The sequence below is a fragment of the Aspergillus candidus genome (genome assembly GCF_002847045.1).
Source record: "Aspergillus candidus strain CBS 102.13 unplaced genomic scaffold BDW47scaffold_12, whole genome shotgun sequence".
NCBI lineage: Eukaryota > Fungi > Ascomycota > Eurotiomycetes > Eurotiales > Aspergillaceae > Aspergillus > Aspergillus candidus.
This window is the reverse complement of record NW_020194017.1, coordinates 194,295-207,978: the sequence shown is the minus strand read 5'-3', so window position 1 is coordinate 207,978 and position 13,684 is coordinate 194,295. Positions and strand designations below refer to the sequence as shown.

Below are 13,684 nucleotides of genomic sequence, written 5' to 3'. Positions count from 1 at the left end.
ATGCGGAGAACGCCGTGATACCCCCCCTCTGCCTGCGCTGGTTCCGCGCTGCAGAGTAACAGACAGAGTTTGGATCCGGGATATGTCTGGACCCCTCCTCGGTCAACCCCGCATGATGGCCGTTCCAGCGCTAATAAGTAGTGCACACGTCCTGCGTCCACCCACCTACTGTGAGACTGTTTTGGCGTTGGATTATTCTTGGGAGAAGAAGCGAAACCTCCATTTCAGTACTATTTTCAGTCTACACTAATTTGAAAATGACGATCCGCGCGGCAGCCGGACGCTTGGAGGGCAAGGTGGCTATTGTCACGGGTGCCGGCTCAGGGTTCGGATATGGCATTGCCGCCAAATTCGTGGAGGAGGGCGCCAAGGTGGTTATCGCCGAACTGTCCAAGGAGGCCGGTGAAAAAGCTGCTGCGCAACTAAACGGGACTTTCGTTTCCACGGACGTGACGAAACGGGAATCCTGGGAGGCGTTGCTGCAAGCCACGCTTGACGCCTACGGCAAGCTCGACATCATCGTCAATAATGCCGGCGCCACATACAGCAATAAACCCACGGGGGATGTCACCGACGCGGACTTTGACAAGGTCATGTCTGTCAATGTCAAGTCGATCTACCTGTCCTCCGACGTTATCGTCCCGTATTTCATTCAAAACAACCGGCCTGGCTCTTTTGTCCAGATCTCCTCCACGGCTGCTCTGCGTCCACGGCCCGGCTTGACATGGTACAATGCTTCCAAGGCGGCGGTGTGTACCGCCAACAAGTCTATGGCCGTTGAGTATGGACCCAAGAAGATCCGGTTCAACTGCGTTTGCCCTGTTGTAGGGAGCACTGGAATGTAAGTGCCTTATCCATGTCTCCAACTCTCGGGGCGATATCATGCTTACGATGTAAACCCAACACAGGACGCACTTATTCCTAGGAAAGCCCGACACGGAGGAAAACCGAGCGGCGTTCGTGTCGACCGTGCCGTTGGGCCGTCCCAGCACCCCGGCCGACGTGGCCAATGCCTGCAGCTTTTTGGCCAGCGACGAGGCGGACTTCATTACGGGGGTGAATTTCGAGGTAAGACGAATCCATCCCATCTTCTTTGCACGGTGTCTAATGCGTTTCTCAGGTGGACGGTGGACGTTGCGTCTAGCATTCATACAGGCTACCGGCGAGCCCAATCATTCGTGGATCTCCCATCATATTCTACATACTCTCCAGAATGGATATCATCCGTGTATACTTGAAACTTCGGCTCGTTAACGCACCTCTGTAGCACAGTGCTACCACACCAATTACACAGCCCAGATTAATGTCAAATGCACCATGCGCGTAGTAAGATATACCTGCCTATCAAGAAAACAACAAAGCAAATAATAAAAAAAACACCACTAGAATAGAATACAGCGCATGCAAAAATAGAATAAGAACCCAGCAAGTTTGTAAGCCCATCACTCCTTCCTTCACCCTGAAACTCAACTCAACGAGAATAACGCTGCACACTCAACCCAGGACGCGGGTGAGCATACCCCAGATCTCGGGGACGACTCTCAACAGTTCGAAGAGGAGACCGCCGCAGACGACGAAGGCCAGGAGGACTATGATTGACATGGTGAGTTGTGCATTATGTGTGAGGATAAAACCAGGAAAGACATACCGACCCATCCTTTTGAGATGGAAGGCTTGGTGACCTGCTTGTTGGGCTTCGCGACGTTGCCGGGGGCTTTGCCGCGCTTTGCGGCTTCGTGCTTTGCGAACTTCTCGTTTGCGCGGCGCTGTTGGGGAGTTTGGGCCTGATTTGTTAATACAATGTTGAAGTGTCTACTTTGATCATCAAGAGTGAGGTAGAATGGGAAGTTTGGTTGACTGATCGGAGTAGCAAGAGAGAAAGAGGACAGGAGGGCTTACCATAGTTGCGGAGGTATGAGAGATCGTCCGTGTATACAGTCAATGAAGATAGACAGAATAGTTCAACGAAGGACAGCAGTGAAGTGGTGTATGATAAGTAATTCTGTCAACTGACTGACTCACAGGACGAAACAGACAGCGTGTTCGAGAAGAATGGAATTAAACCAGAGGTAAGTTATCATGTCTCCTTCCCCTCGAGCAAGTACTCACTAACTATGTTGACAGCTAATCCAAACAAGAGGCCACGTTGTGCTTCACCGCCTGCCACTTTCTGCCCCTCACGATCGGATCTCTCCGCATTCGGGTTTTTTGTTCCGCTGGTGGAATTCACCCGCGTGCAGAATCTGGTCCGATAGGAACTTCTTTCTTATCTCCGGTTCTTGTTGTATATTTGACCCTTTGGTCTAGTGGGCACCATGTTCGACGTGCCCAATGCCAAACGGTATGTATCACTACTACCTTGTTCACCAGCGACCAGACCGGAACCCAACTAACGTCCATCTTCCCAGCGTCCGTCGCGACGAACTCCTCTCGCGAGCCTCGTCATCGCGATCACCCTCGCCAGCGCCCGAAAACACAGTCACAGACGGATACCAGCGTCTTGGCGAGCTGCTAAATCTCGACTCGCTGCTCGGCCCGACGACCCCCGAGCAACAGAAAGAGGAACCCCTCGCAAACCAACAAGACGAACAGCCCCACGAAGACGAAGATGAAGAACAGGAATTCGAGTTCCGTCTGTTCAGCGCGCCCTCTGGCGCGGCACACCCCACGGCAGACACCACTACGCCCGGAACACAGGACGCAAGTGCTGGGGGAGAAGGAGGCACGCAGAAGCTCCGTATCCGGTTGAGGTCCCCGTCGCCTGGTGCGGCTGGGTCCGGGGAAGGACGCATTGTGAACCCGTTCCGCGGGTGGGAGTATTACTTTACCGCGCCGGGTTTACTGTCTGGGACTACAGGGGTTGGTGAGGATGCTGAATTCCAGATGAAGAGGAGCCAGTTTGAGGAAGTCGCTGTTAGTGGGGAGGATATGCGGGCTTGGGCCAAGGTGGATTGGGTGAGTCTGGTGTTTGAGCTTGCGAGATGAGCGTGTTTTGGTGTCTGTGATGGTGTGACTGACTTTTTGTTCTGCAGCCCGGGTGCCATCTTCCGTGGAAGGTGATTCGTCTAAGGCGCGATCAGACCAAGTTACCGCGTGGGTCTGCTGTCACGTATGTGATGGGTCCGCCGGAGAAGACGCCAAAGTCTGTGAAGAAGCCGGGGAAGAAAAGACGGCTTCAACTGCGCAAGCGAGTCACTGCTGCGGAGGACGCGAAGAAGCAAGACGCTGAGAAGCGGACCCGGAAGAATCGTGAGAAGAAGATCAAGCGCCGGCAGAAAGCGCGCGAGGAGAAGGCTGCTGCTGCTGCGGCTGCCGGCCAAGATGTGCCCGCTTCGCCTGTCGATGAAGACATGCTTTCCCAGGATGGAAGCGATTGATCTACGTCTATTGGGCTGGTCCCAGGACCATCTATGGGGACTCCCGTCTACCATGGGACTTCCTACGCATACAGACGGATAGCGGATCAACTGATCATTATCTGGCCTGTTATACTAGGCCTAAGTGCAGGGTATTGGTGAAACAGCTTGAATTGCCAAAGCACACTTGAACTGAACGAAGAATCAAGGCTGGGGTATGAAATGCGGGCAAAGGCACAAGACAAAGCAAAGAGTACCGGGGATGGTCAGGGTAAGACTAGGTCTGGTGCCATAGCCACTCTAGATCCATCTGGACTCGTAGGGCATTTATTTAGCTTTTCAACCACGCTCCGTCAGTTCTATCTTCTAGACAATGTTCGGCGTTAACTGAGACTTACCTGGTGCGGGCTCCGTTTTCTCAGCGGGCTTCTCGGCTGCTGGTTCTGCGGGTGCGGCCTCCGGTGCGGCCTCCGGTGCAGGCGCTGCCGCCTCTGTCTTTGCTTCCGGAGCTGGCGCTTCGGTATTCGCCTCGGGAGCGGGGGCATCGGCAGGAGCAGGAGCGGCAGCCGGAGCAGGGGCAGGGGCAGGGGCATCAGCCGGAGCAGGAGCAGGGGCATCGGCAGGAGCAGGGGCTGGAGCGGGAGCAGCAGCAGGAGCAGGGGCAGGAGCTTCGGTCTTCGACTCGGGAGCTGGAGCAGCAGCTGGAGCAGCAGCCGGGGCAGCAGCAGGAGCCGGAGCAGGAGCTTCGGTCTTCGACTCGGGTGCGGGAGCATCAGGCTTGGGTTCGGTCGCAGGAGCATCCGTCGTCGTCTCGGGGGCAGCAGCTGGGGTGGGGGCGGGAGCTGGCGCAGCATTGGCTTCTTCAGGCTTCGGTTTGCTAGATTCGACGTCTCCTGCGGGCATCTCGACCGGAGCTGGTTGTTCTTCATCTTCCGTTAATATATCGCTCGCAGACTTATTAGCTTGGAGTATGATTTTCGACATACCAGGCTTTGGCTCCGCTGCAGGAGCGGCCTCTTGAGGCTTGTTGTCAGCGGGGCCTGCTGCGGGAGCTGCTTCAGTCGGCTTGCTCTCCGGCTTATTCTCCGCTGCGGGGGCTGCAGTTGCGTCTTGGGCGGGCTTCTTCTTCCTGCGGAAGATGGCCTTGAAGCCCTTCTTCAACTGATCGAGCGCATCGGGGGCTTTTCGCAACCATGTCAGAGAGTGTCACTCTCCATGAACTCACGGCAAGGGTATACTCACGAACACCGGGCATTTTGAAATTCCAAGCTTGAAGTGTAATATAAGGTAGTGATTGGTATAGAAAAAGTAGGCGTTTCACAGAAGAGAATAGAGTATATTCAGTGAAGAACCTGCAATGCAGTAAGATTCACCGGTGGAGTCAAAGAGAACAATGGGAGGTGGGAAAGAAGAAGAACTGATGAAGGGAAGTGATGGTCGGACGATGATCCACGACTGGAGGGAATCATGATGCGCCTGGGTCCACGTGATGGGCACGGTCCTGGCCCTTAATTTGCGCATTTGTCTCCTTTTTAATTTCTTCAATCCTTCTTCTTTTTTCCTTCCTCAGTAGTGCGCACTTGTTGGGTCTCTTGCTTCATTTGCCGCCGTCACCTCCGCGTTAAGAAGAGGATGATAACCGGGTCCACACCAGGTCCACGATTGGCTGCGGCGCGCTGCTACTGGTAGTAAAGTGTAAGCAAGTATACTTTAGCCAGACGCAATGGCATCATTCCCCCCCCACATTGGTCCCTCAACTTACGCGGTACTTTACCCCATACCGCTAGATAGCCAGTTGATCCTGCCTTAGCTCTTCCTGTAAGGGTCGTCGTGGCGTGGCTGTGCTGCAGACTAACGGGCCGCTGCCAGATATTGGCTTCCCCCAACCTCAACGTGAGGACTGACGGGCGCACGACACATTCCCCGGGGGCTCTTTGACTTTCTCGATGGCATGCCGAGACGGAAGACGTACCCTTGTCGTTCTTCCACCGGGCGCCATGGATGGTATACTTGCCTGGGCTCTGGATGGATGATCGGATTATTGTCGGTTTGGACGGGCTCTACCAGCTCTGGGATGATCTTCTTCCTATAGGAGACTTGGTTCGCTATTTATTCGGCGCTTATCTCCAGATCACTACACTAGGACCATTGCCATTGCGGAGTCTCTCAAGGAAATAAGGAAATGGTGCCACGATGCAGAACTTTATCACATCATTGGGGCAGGCGCTTTTCCCTTGAACTCAAAAAGAGGCCGGGCAACTGGAGAAATCAGGAGCCATGGTCGGCAGGCATGGATTGAAACCCCGCCGGATTTGTGACTATTATAATATTCAGTAGGAACTTCTATTCCGTTTTTCCCGGCACGACGACCTCCAATGAGCAGGCAAGTAGGGCAGGATTGAGCTTGTCCTCATCTATCTACCTTATAAAATGAGATGCGCCCCTGTTTCAAGTTGTCGCCCGTGTCAACTTGTTACTCGTCACGCTATTGACTCTAGTTGTGGATTAAATTAGACATGATCGGTTCATTCTCTTCCTCCAGTCCTCCGATTGTTGTCCAATTGTTGTCTCAGGAATAGAATCTCAATGGCTGATCGATGTTACGACGAAGTAAGTTCCATCTGGGAACCATGGATAGAAAAGGGATCTATCCGCACCGAAAGCCAATCTCAATGGCATCCATGGACCACTGGACCAATTTGAACACCACTCCTCGACAGTCTCCAGACGTTACTGTCCCTTTCTCCATCCAGGATCGCGTCATGCCGTGGTGTCGATAGATGATCGGGTCGGATATGGTGTTTGTGCCGACGAGCTGACTAACCTCGGATTCTCCAACAACCCCTCACCTCCACTATTTTGCACCGTGCTTGTCTCCCCGCGTCCATCACTCCATCACGGTCTCTGAGGATTCAAGGACCAACCGTCTCTACGGTAGATTGAGATGCCCTCAGATCGCACTGTCGACGCTGTACCAGCCGATCCGGCCCATGCTGGTCCGATCTCGGAGCAAACTCCGCTTCTTGGAGATTCGAGCCAGCATGCGGGGACGGGCGATGGATCTGGGGTTCCCTTGGCCCAGGAGCGCAGCACCAAGGAATTGATCCTTATCTTAGGAAGTATCTGGGTGGGCGTGTTTTTGGCTGCTCTGGGTAATTGATGATTTCCCCAGTTATTTCACCATGCAAAGGTGTTTCAAGTCCTAATTGTGACAGATACTACCATCGTGGCCACGCTCACGGCGCCCATTTCGTCGAGCTTCCATTCATTGTCCTTACTTTCGTGGCTAGCTACGTCTTATCTGATCTCTAATGCCGCTTTTCAACCGCTTAGCGGGCGCTTGACGGATATCTTCTCCCGACGAACGGGTCTTGTGTTCTCCAATGTGTTCTTCGCAGCCGGAAACATCATCTGCGGTACTGCGAAGAGTCAAGGGACCATCGTGGTGGGCCGTGTTGTTGCCGGGGTTGGCGGCGGCGGTCTCTTGGCAATTTCGACGTTTGTCACGTCCGATCTGGTCCCGCTGCGGCAACGTGGTGTTTGGCAGGGTGTTGGGAACATCTGCTATGGGGCCGGAAGTGGATTGGGCGGCGTCTTCGGGGGATGGATCAATGATACACTGGGGTGGCGATGGGCCTTTCTCATCCAAGTTCCCTTCATCGTTGTGTCCTGTGTTCTGGTCGCCGTCACCATCGATATCCCTGTGAAATACACCGACAAGGGAAGACTGAAGCGGGTCGATTTTCTGGGGGCAATCACCCTGGTCATTACGCTCGTGTTGTTTCTCCTGGGACTCAACATGGGCGGGAACCAGGTGCCATGGACACATCCTCTAGTCCTAACAACACTCCCACTCTCCGCTGTGTTCTTGGGGATCTTCGTCTACATCGAAGCGTACGTTGCGTCCGAACCTGTGATTCCTGTTCGACTCTTGCTCGATCGGACCGTCTTGTCGGCGTGCTTAACGAACTGGTTTTCGACCATGGCGATCTTTGGACTTCTCTTCTACCTCCCGCTCTTTTTCCAGGTCCAAGGTTTATCGGCGACCTCGGCTGGGGTCCGGCTGATCCCCCAGGCCTTGGGAACTTCGATCGGATCTTTGGGATGCGGCATCATCATGCGATCCACGGGACGCTACAAGACGATGAACTACGTGTGCATGTTCACATTCGTTCTGTCCAGTATTATGATCTGCACGCTGAACCTGACCACACCCGCCTGGATTCCCTTTATCTACTTTTTCTTCTTGGGTGGGGGCTATGGCAGCATGCTGACGATCACCCTCGTTGCACTGATCTCGGCCGTGGACCATGACTACCACGCGGTGATCACGTCGGCGTCCTACGCGTTCCGCAGCACGGGGAGCACCATCGGCATTTCCATCGCTTCCGCAGTCTTCCAGAATATCCTCATCTCCGGGCTTTGGTCTCGCTTCGGCGATCGCAAGGATGCTAGCGAGGTCATCTCTCGGATCCGCGACAGCCTGGACGAGATCCAGAAGCTTCCCGGCGACTGGAAACCCGGAGTGATGGATGCGTACATGGACTCCCTCCGGGCTGTGTTCATCGCATTGCTGGGGTTGAGTGTTCTCGGGGCCATTGGAAGTTCGGCCATGCGAGAGCACAAGCTGCACTCGAACATGGCGCGCCAGGATCCGGATGACGAATAAATGAGCAGCATAGAGGTATCTATGCGACATGATCCCGTGCATCGTTCGTCTATATTTGAAGAGCCTTGATTTGTTACATAGAGTCTTACAGACGTGATGCTCATAGATTGACCAATGCCAAGTCCTGTTTCTGGAGTATGACATGACCGTATCCACTGTCCTTATGAGTGGTTAGTGATCTGCACGTTATGAGTGGTGCATAATCGTATTATATAAGCAGCGGGCTCACAGTGGCGCTGGAGATTCGGCCTTCTTTCCATTACACCGCTTCCTCCTCTCAATCAGTCGTCCTATCTCTTGCCCACGTGTGTTGGATGGTTGTCTCTTTCTTTCTTGGCCGTCTTCAGCTAGTAGGCTGCGGAATACGTGTGTCGCAGAGTGTGGCCTGACGCACGAGAGTTGCTTGGGCTGCAATTGACTTCGACTGGCCCGAGGCGCTCGTCCCACCTGATCCTGTCGCACTCTCTTTGACTTACTCGGATATTCTCTTCTTCTCTTTCCTGTTATAGTTTTATCTTTATTGTTTTCTGAACTGCAGCTTATCATAATTATACACTGTATGAGTTCCTCGTTTTTTGAACGCCAGCTCATCTGTTGACCTCCACGTTCCCGAGCCTCTAAGATTCCCGCAAGCTACTCCGCGAGTTGGGGAATCGACAGTGAAAACCAATTGTCCCACCTCTGACATCTACATTCTGGGATTGCGATGGCAATAGCGTTCCACTCGGGAAGTTTAACGGATTCTGGAAACACCGCAAGTGTCGTCCTAAAAGGTGCCTGGCCACCGGAAATGGAGGTCGTTGAGAAGTCCGGCGGCAAATCGAACACCAGATTACCCACGAAGGAAAACACCCTAGATCAAACCGTCTCGTCTACTCCTCCTCGTCGTAAGCGCTTGCTCTTGTCCACGGAAAGCGCCTTTGTCGACCATGTCATCCCGTCACTCGTTGCGAACCCCGACGTCGAGCTCCGGCTGATCACAGACGAACCGTCCGCCCTCCTTTCGGGGATCAACAAAGTCCCACATTACTCGGATACAGTGGATAGTCGGAAGTTTGAGAAAAAGACGGGGGCGCGAAAGTGGCTGAAGGCCAAGGCGGCGGAGCTGTGCGAATGGGCCGACATGTTGCTGGTCGCCCCGGTCGATGCAGGCACTTTGGGGTCGATGCTGTCGGGTTTGACCAACACCCTGACGCTGGCGCTGCTTCGTGGGTGGATGTCGCCCAAACCAGTGGTGCTGATTCCTGGCATGACGGTCTCGGAGTGGCATCATCCGTTGACTGAGAGGCAGCTTGGGGAGGTCCGCCAGTATTGGCCGTGGATTAGCGTTGTCGCGCCTGTTTTGTGGAAATTTCAAAATCTCGAGGAGCTAGTTCAGTTACCCTGGAATGGATTGGAGGAGCTTCACCACACTCTTGAACGAACCTTGGGGCTATCCTTCGCGCAACCCGCCTCGCTCCCGGACGCCTCCACCAAGGAGGCGGTCCCGGCTGAGAAGCAGTCTTTGCACAATGTCGCGACGATCACGCGGAATCGGATGTATCTGTCGGACATGATGCGAGGCGGGTCCCGGGCGTTGCCGATGGAACTTTGGTTGAACATTTTTGAGGAACAATTACACGATTGGGAAATCGCGAAAGCGGTTGGGATCCCGGCGAATCTACCGGTGCCCAAGGAGTGGCAGAGCCACTTGTTAAAGATGTCGACCCCTGCGTCCTTGGAGTATACCATCTTACGGGGGTCGTTCGCCGCAATCAAGAAGCGCATCGATAGTCTGCCCCGGTGGAAACCACTCTCCGACCTCTCATGCCACCTCGTCTTCAAATTCTCGCGAACCGACATCCTGTCTTATCTCACGGAACACCACCTCGACCTTCTCTGGACCACCTCTCGCCTCACGAACATCCCCTATCGTGCCTCCGCCATATACGGCAACCCCAATATCCTGACCTGGTGGCGCGACGCTCCCGCACTCCCTACCAAAGACTACATCGCCGATGCCATGGACGGAGCGTCGCGTGCCGGCTTTGTCAACGTCCTCGAGTGGTGGCGCACCTCCGGTCTCGAGCTCCGGTATACGGAACGTGCCCTAGAAGCCGCCAGCGCGGAAGGCCGCATCGCCGTTCTAGACTGGTGGAAAAAGGCCTCCGCCAACGCGCCAGCAAGCAATCCCATCCCACTCAAGGTGGGCAAATCCGTCCTCCTCGCAGCGCAATCCGGCCGCGCGTCCTCGCTCGCCTGGTGGGACGCATCGGGCATCCCATACAGCCACGCCGAGTCCGTCGCGCGCATCGCCAGCACGCACGGCCACGTCCACGTCCTCGAGTTCTGGCACCAGCTCAAGGGCGCCAAGATGATCTTCGACTGCCAGGTGCTGGTGGGCCCCACCAAGAACGGCCACGACAACGTCCTCGAATGGTGGCGACGGAGCGGGCTCCGCGTGGAGTTCAAGACCTGTGACATCGAGGAGGCCCTCGAGGACGCGGACCCGGTTTCGGGCGCCGAGGAACGTGTGCGCCGGTGGTGGGCGCGTAATGGCCTTAATCTGGGCGTGGGGACGAGCGAGTGGATGAAAACGAAGGTTTTATAATACGTTCTCCTTGCCTTTCTTCATTTTCCCTTCTCTTCCTCTGCATATCCTTTGGATTCACTTTCGGGTTCTCTCCTCCTTTCGGTAACATGCATGGACCATCGTCCACTCCACTATATTCATAATACCCCTGTCTGTGACCTTCTTCTACTTCTACTTCTCTCCATTTAGTTTTCGTCTTCATTTTTGCCTTCCTCTCTTTCTCTCCTCTTCTTTTTCTTCTTTATACGCTCGGCATGGATAAACAAATTGCACAGGGAAGGAAATACGCACGGGGTACAGGAGTCTTAAGCCTCGTCTTTGCATGCAGGTGTACGGTACGGCCTTTTCTGGGGGAAATGAATTATGTTTATGTTTATGCTTATACTTATGTTTATGCTCATGTCTGATGATTGACTTTCTGTTCGATCAAGTTGTGGATAGATTCGCTCTTGTGTTGGAATTAAATGTGTAATGGCTGGTTTTGGTACAGACTACTGTTGCTATTTCTTGCTGGGGAATGTAGACTGTGTAGAGCTTCGATTAGATACGTCTATGCTTGTAGTGCACTTTACTAGGCAGTGTAGTGGTTCTGTGATTGAGTAAGTGTGACAAACTGTACTATAGAATGATAATAATAACAGTTCTAATTTGGATTCATACTGTGTGGTACATGTCCGGATTGCCGGACCTCCAGTCTAACTACTACGCTCGCGCCCACATTCAGATACGATAAAGTCCTTCATTTTCGTGCACGTATCTCATCAGTAATAAATTCGTTGGATGTCCATATGACCTTCAGCGTTCCGGGGGTTGTCAGTGGGGCCATAATGACATGAGATAATTGGCCGCGAAAGTCTGCTTCTAGCTGTTTGTCTGTCATACTTCTCTCCTAGACTAGAGTTAGTGAGGGGTTGTTTTGAGGAAGGAAGGAGGGATCGTCGCACCAGGTGGGTTGGGATTGCTCCAGGCGGGGAGTGCGGATGGCATTCCGATCGCCGAAAGGGTTGTCCTCGTCGTCGTCGTCTTCATCAGAGTCCGAGTCGCTGCTTGCGCTGTCGTAGATTCGGGGCCGCGACTGCGACGGGGACGAGCCGACGGGCATGCTTAGTGGGCGGGCGGGTCGGGGCGGCTTGGGCGGGTTGATGGACAGGCCGGCAAAGGCCTCCGGGACGTCGTCGCGGTCCGGGGTCCAGCCCGTTTCGAGGACGTCCTGGTCGCTGTCGCTGTCGTAGTCGACGCTCTTGTCGAGCACCTCGAAGGCCATCAGCGCCGTAACCAGCTCCTCGTTGGCGTGGATCAGGCTGCCGAGGTACTCTTCGCTCTCTACGTGCTGGATGTACCGCAGGATCTGGCGGCGGAGCTCTTTGCAGGTCTCGAATCGCTGCAGGCACTCGACGTCTTCGCTGACGCGGTGCGTCTCCCGGTTGACGAGTTTGAGCGCGTTCAGGAGGTTGGTGCTGGCGAGGGAGGAAGATGCGAGCGTCTGCAGCATCTCGGACTTCTCTCTTTCGAGATTGAATGGGCGCGTGTATATTTTCTTCTCCTTCTTTTCCTTCTTTTCCTTTTTCTCTTTCTTGAGGGACTTGCTGCTCGAGTGCTTGTGCTTGGAGTTGCCGACGACGGTCGATGGCCCGTTGCCAGCGGAGATGGAGACGCTGTGGCCCAGGGGCGGGTCTTTGGAAGTGCCAGACTCCCGTAGGACCTTGGCCTTGGCCTGAGTGGCCGGTTGCTTGCGTTTCGGCAGCTGGCGGTAGAGCGCCGTCACGCGCTCCATGCCCGGGGTGTTTTTATACGAGGCGGCCCATTGTCCAAAGAGTTGCTTGCACTTCTGCTTGACCAGGGGGTCGGAGACCGGGTCGGTGGCTGCGATCCGCAATCGCTCGAGTAATGGCTCATCTGCGAATTCCCGGAGGAAGCGGTCGCCGGTGTTTTGGATCAAGAAGTCAAGAATGGTTAGCGACCGTAGCTGGCGGTGGATGTTCCCGTACTTCCTGAAGCGAAGTTAGCAGTCGGTTGAAGGTGAAGGTAAAGTGAGGTGGGACTGACAGCTTCTTTCGCAATGCGCGGCTCGCTTCTGTCGGTCCGCTGGCTTGGATACGGATGGCTTCAATCAGATCAACAATTCCGCTAGAGTCTTCGACCTCATACTGCTCGCCAGTGAGGACTTCAATCTGGACGGACACGGCCGAATACGGTTTCTACAAATCTCAGGTCAGTACCTGACCCATGAGCTTGTCACGAGGAAAGACAAGGCATTGCGTAGATAGTGCCACACGCACGGCGTAATGTCAACATACCGATGAGTGGAACATCCTGGTCTGTGGTACAAAGCAAGTTGTGGACAAGCCCAGTGAGGTTTTAGCGCAATGCGGGGGCGGATAACCAAAGGACAGCCCGTGTCCTCACATTCGTATCAGTGTGCGCTCAACGGTCAACACCGAGAATTGGATTCGCGATCGCGATTCCTGTCCAAATGCGAGAGCAGTATTCCTGATAAAATAAAATCCCGAGACCAAATGCGACTGTGCTGCGAATCGATCGAGGACTTCAGTCGTCGGGTGACGTGTTACAACCAGTCGTTCGATAATGCGCGTGCCCGTAGAGGTAAATGTCTGACAAGAAGCTGGCAAGTAGAACCCACAGGACAACCACTGAGGCAGCCCGTCTCGCGAGCAGATCAACGGGGGAGAGACAGTCGAGAGGGGGAGTTGGAGAAGAGAGAATGAATGAAGCCTCCAACGTCATTGCGCTTCGTTGTTGATAGGCGGTCCCGTGACTGCCCCTCGCGGATCGTCCCGTTCGGGTTAGCGCGGGGAATGTCAATATAGGCCAGTTCTTCCCCATTCGGTTAGATCCCACGTGATATCGATCTATATCTTTCATACACCTCTCTCTCTCTCTCTCTTGGGATAGATGGTATAGCATGACGGTGTGGGCTGGAGGGTCTTGCCAGTCAGTGTCACGACGTGTTCACTTCTCCCATGATCTTTCCCTTTCTCCAATGGTCATTCTCACCAGTCCCATACTCTCGTGACGACCACCAACTACTATACGACTACTGATTGTGCTAGGACTTGATCTCAGAGA

At 54.2% G+C, this 13,684-nt stretch overlaps 7 protein-coding genes across 7 annotated transcripts; 4 read left to right on the top strand and 3 right to left on the bottom strand.

Moving 5' to 3' along the window:
* Positions 1-2: 2 nt before the first annotated feature.
* On the top strand, positions 3-1,492 carry BDW47DRAFT_10997 (oxidoreductase, short-chain dehydrogenase/reductase family). The gene is made up of 3 exons (XM_024813603.1): positions 3-841; positions 909-1,068; positions 1,121-1,492. The coding sequence occupies exons 1-3, from the start codon at positions 258-260 to the stop codon at positions 1,142-1,144; spliced, it is 768 nt and encodes a 255-aa protein (XP_024673646.1). The 5' UTR covers positions 3-257; the 3' UTR covers positions 1,145-1,492.
* Positions 1,305-2,075, bottom strand: BDW47DRAFT_102829 (RAMP4 family protein). Its single transcript, XM_024811937.1, has 3 exons — positions 1,900-2,075; positions 1,649-1,784; positions 1,305-1,589 (listed from the first exon to the last, which is right to left on the bottom strand). The coding sequence occupies exons 1-3, from the start codon at positions 1,900-1,902 to the stop codon at positions 1,495-1,497; spliced, it is 234 nt and encodes a 77-aa protein (XP_024673645.1). The 5' UTR covers positions 1,903-2,075; the 3' UTR covers positions 1,305-1,494.
* BDW47DRAFT_102827 (DUF2011 domain-containing protein) lies at positions 2,026-4,103 on the top strand. The gene is made up of 4 exons (XM_024811936.1): positions 2,026-2,069; positions 2,125-2,341; positions 2,409-2,955; positions 3,033-4,103. The coding sequence occupies exons 2-4, from the start codon at positions 2,316-2,318 to the stop codon at positions 3,375-3,377; spliced, it is 918 nt and encodes a 305-aa protein (XP_024673644.1). The 5' UTR covers positions 2,026-2,069; positions 2,125-2,315; the 3' UTR covers positions 3,378-4,103.
* BDW47DRAFT_10999 (uncharacterized protein) lies at positions 3,551-4,507 on the bottom strand. Its single transcript, XM_024813608.1, has one exon. It carries the CDS (start codon positions 4,338-4,340, stop codon positions 3,723-3,725), a length of 618 nt encoding a protein of 205 aa, XP_024673643.1. The 5' UTR covers positions 4,341-4,507; the 3' UTR covers positions 3,551-3,722.
* A 1,357-nt stretch (positions 4,508-5,864) lies between these two features.
* On the top strand, positions 5,865-8,254 carry BDW47DRAFT_10979 (MFS multidrug transporter). Its single transcript, XM_024813556.1, has 2 exons — positions 5,865-6,508; positions 6,572-8,254. The coding sequence occupies exons 1-2, from the start codon at positions 6,301-6,303 to the stop codon at positions 8,023-8,025; spliced, it is 1,662 nt and encodes a 553-aa protein (XP_024673642.1). The 5' UTR covers positions 5,865-6,300; the 3' UTR covers positions 8,026-8,254.
* Positions 8,255-8,324: 70 nt separating this feature from the next.
* BDW47DRAFT_102824 (uncharacterized protein) lies at positions 8,325-11,045 on the top strand. Its single transcript, XM_024811935.1, has one exon. It carries the CDS (start codon positions 8,732-8,734, stop codon positions 10,613-10,615), a length of 1,884 nt encoding a protein of 627 aa, XP_024673641.1. The 5' UTR covers positions 8,325-8,731; the 3' UTR covers positions 10,616-11,045.
* A 95-nt stretch (positions 11,046-11,140) lies between these two features.
* On the bottom strand, positions 11,141-13,295 carry BDW47DRAFT_10953 (LSB5 family protein). The gene is made up of 4 exons (XM_024813485.1): positions 12,895-13,295; positions 12,644-12,795; positions 11,542-12,588; positions 11,141-11,486 (listed from the first exon to the last, which is right to left on the bottom strand). The coding sequence occupies exons 1-4, from the start codon at positions 12,907-12,909 to the stop codon at positions 11,474-11,476; spliced, it is 1,227 nt and encodes a 408-aa protein (XP_024673640.1). The 5' UTR covers positions 12,910-13,295; the 3' UTR covers positions 11,141-11,473.
* Between the last annotated feature and the right edge of the window lie 389 nt (positions 13,296-13,684).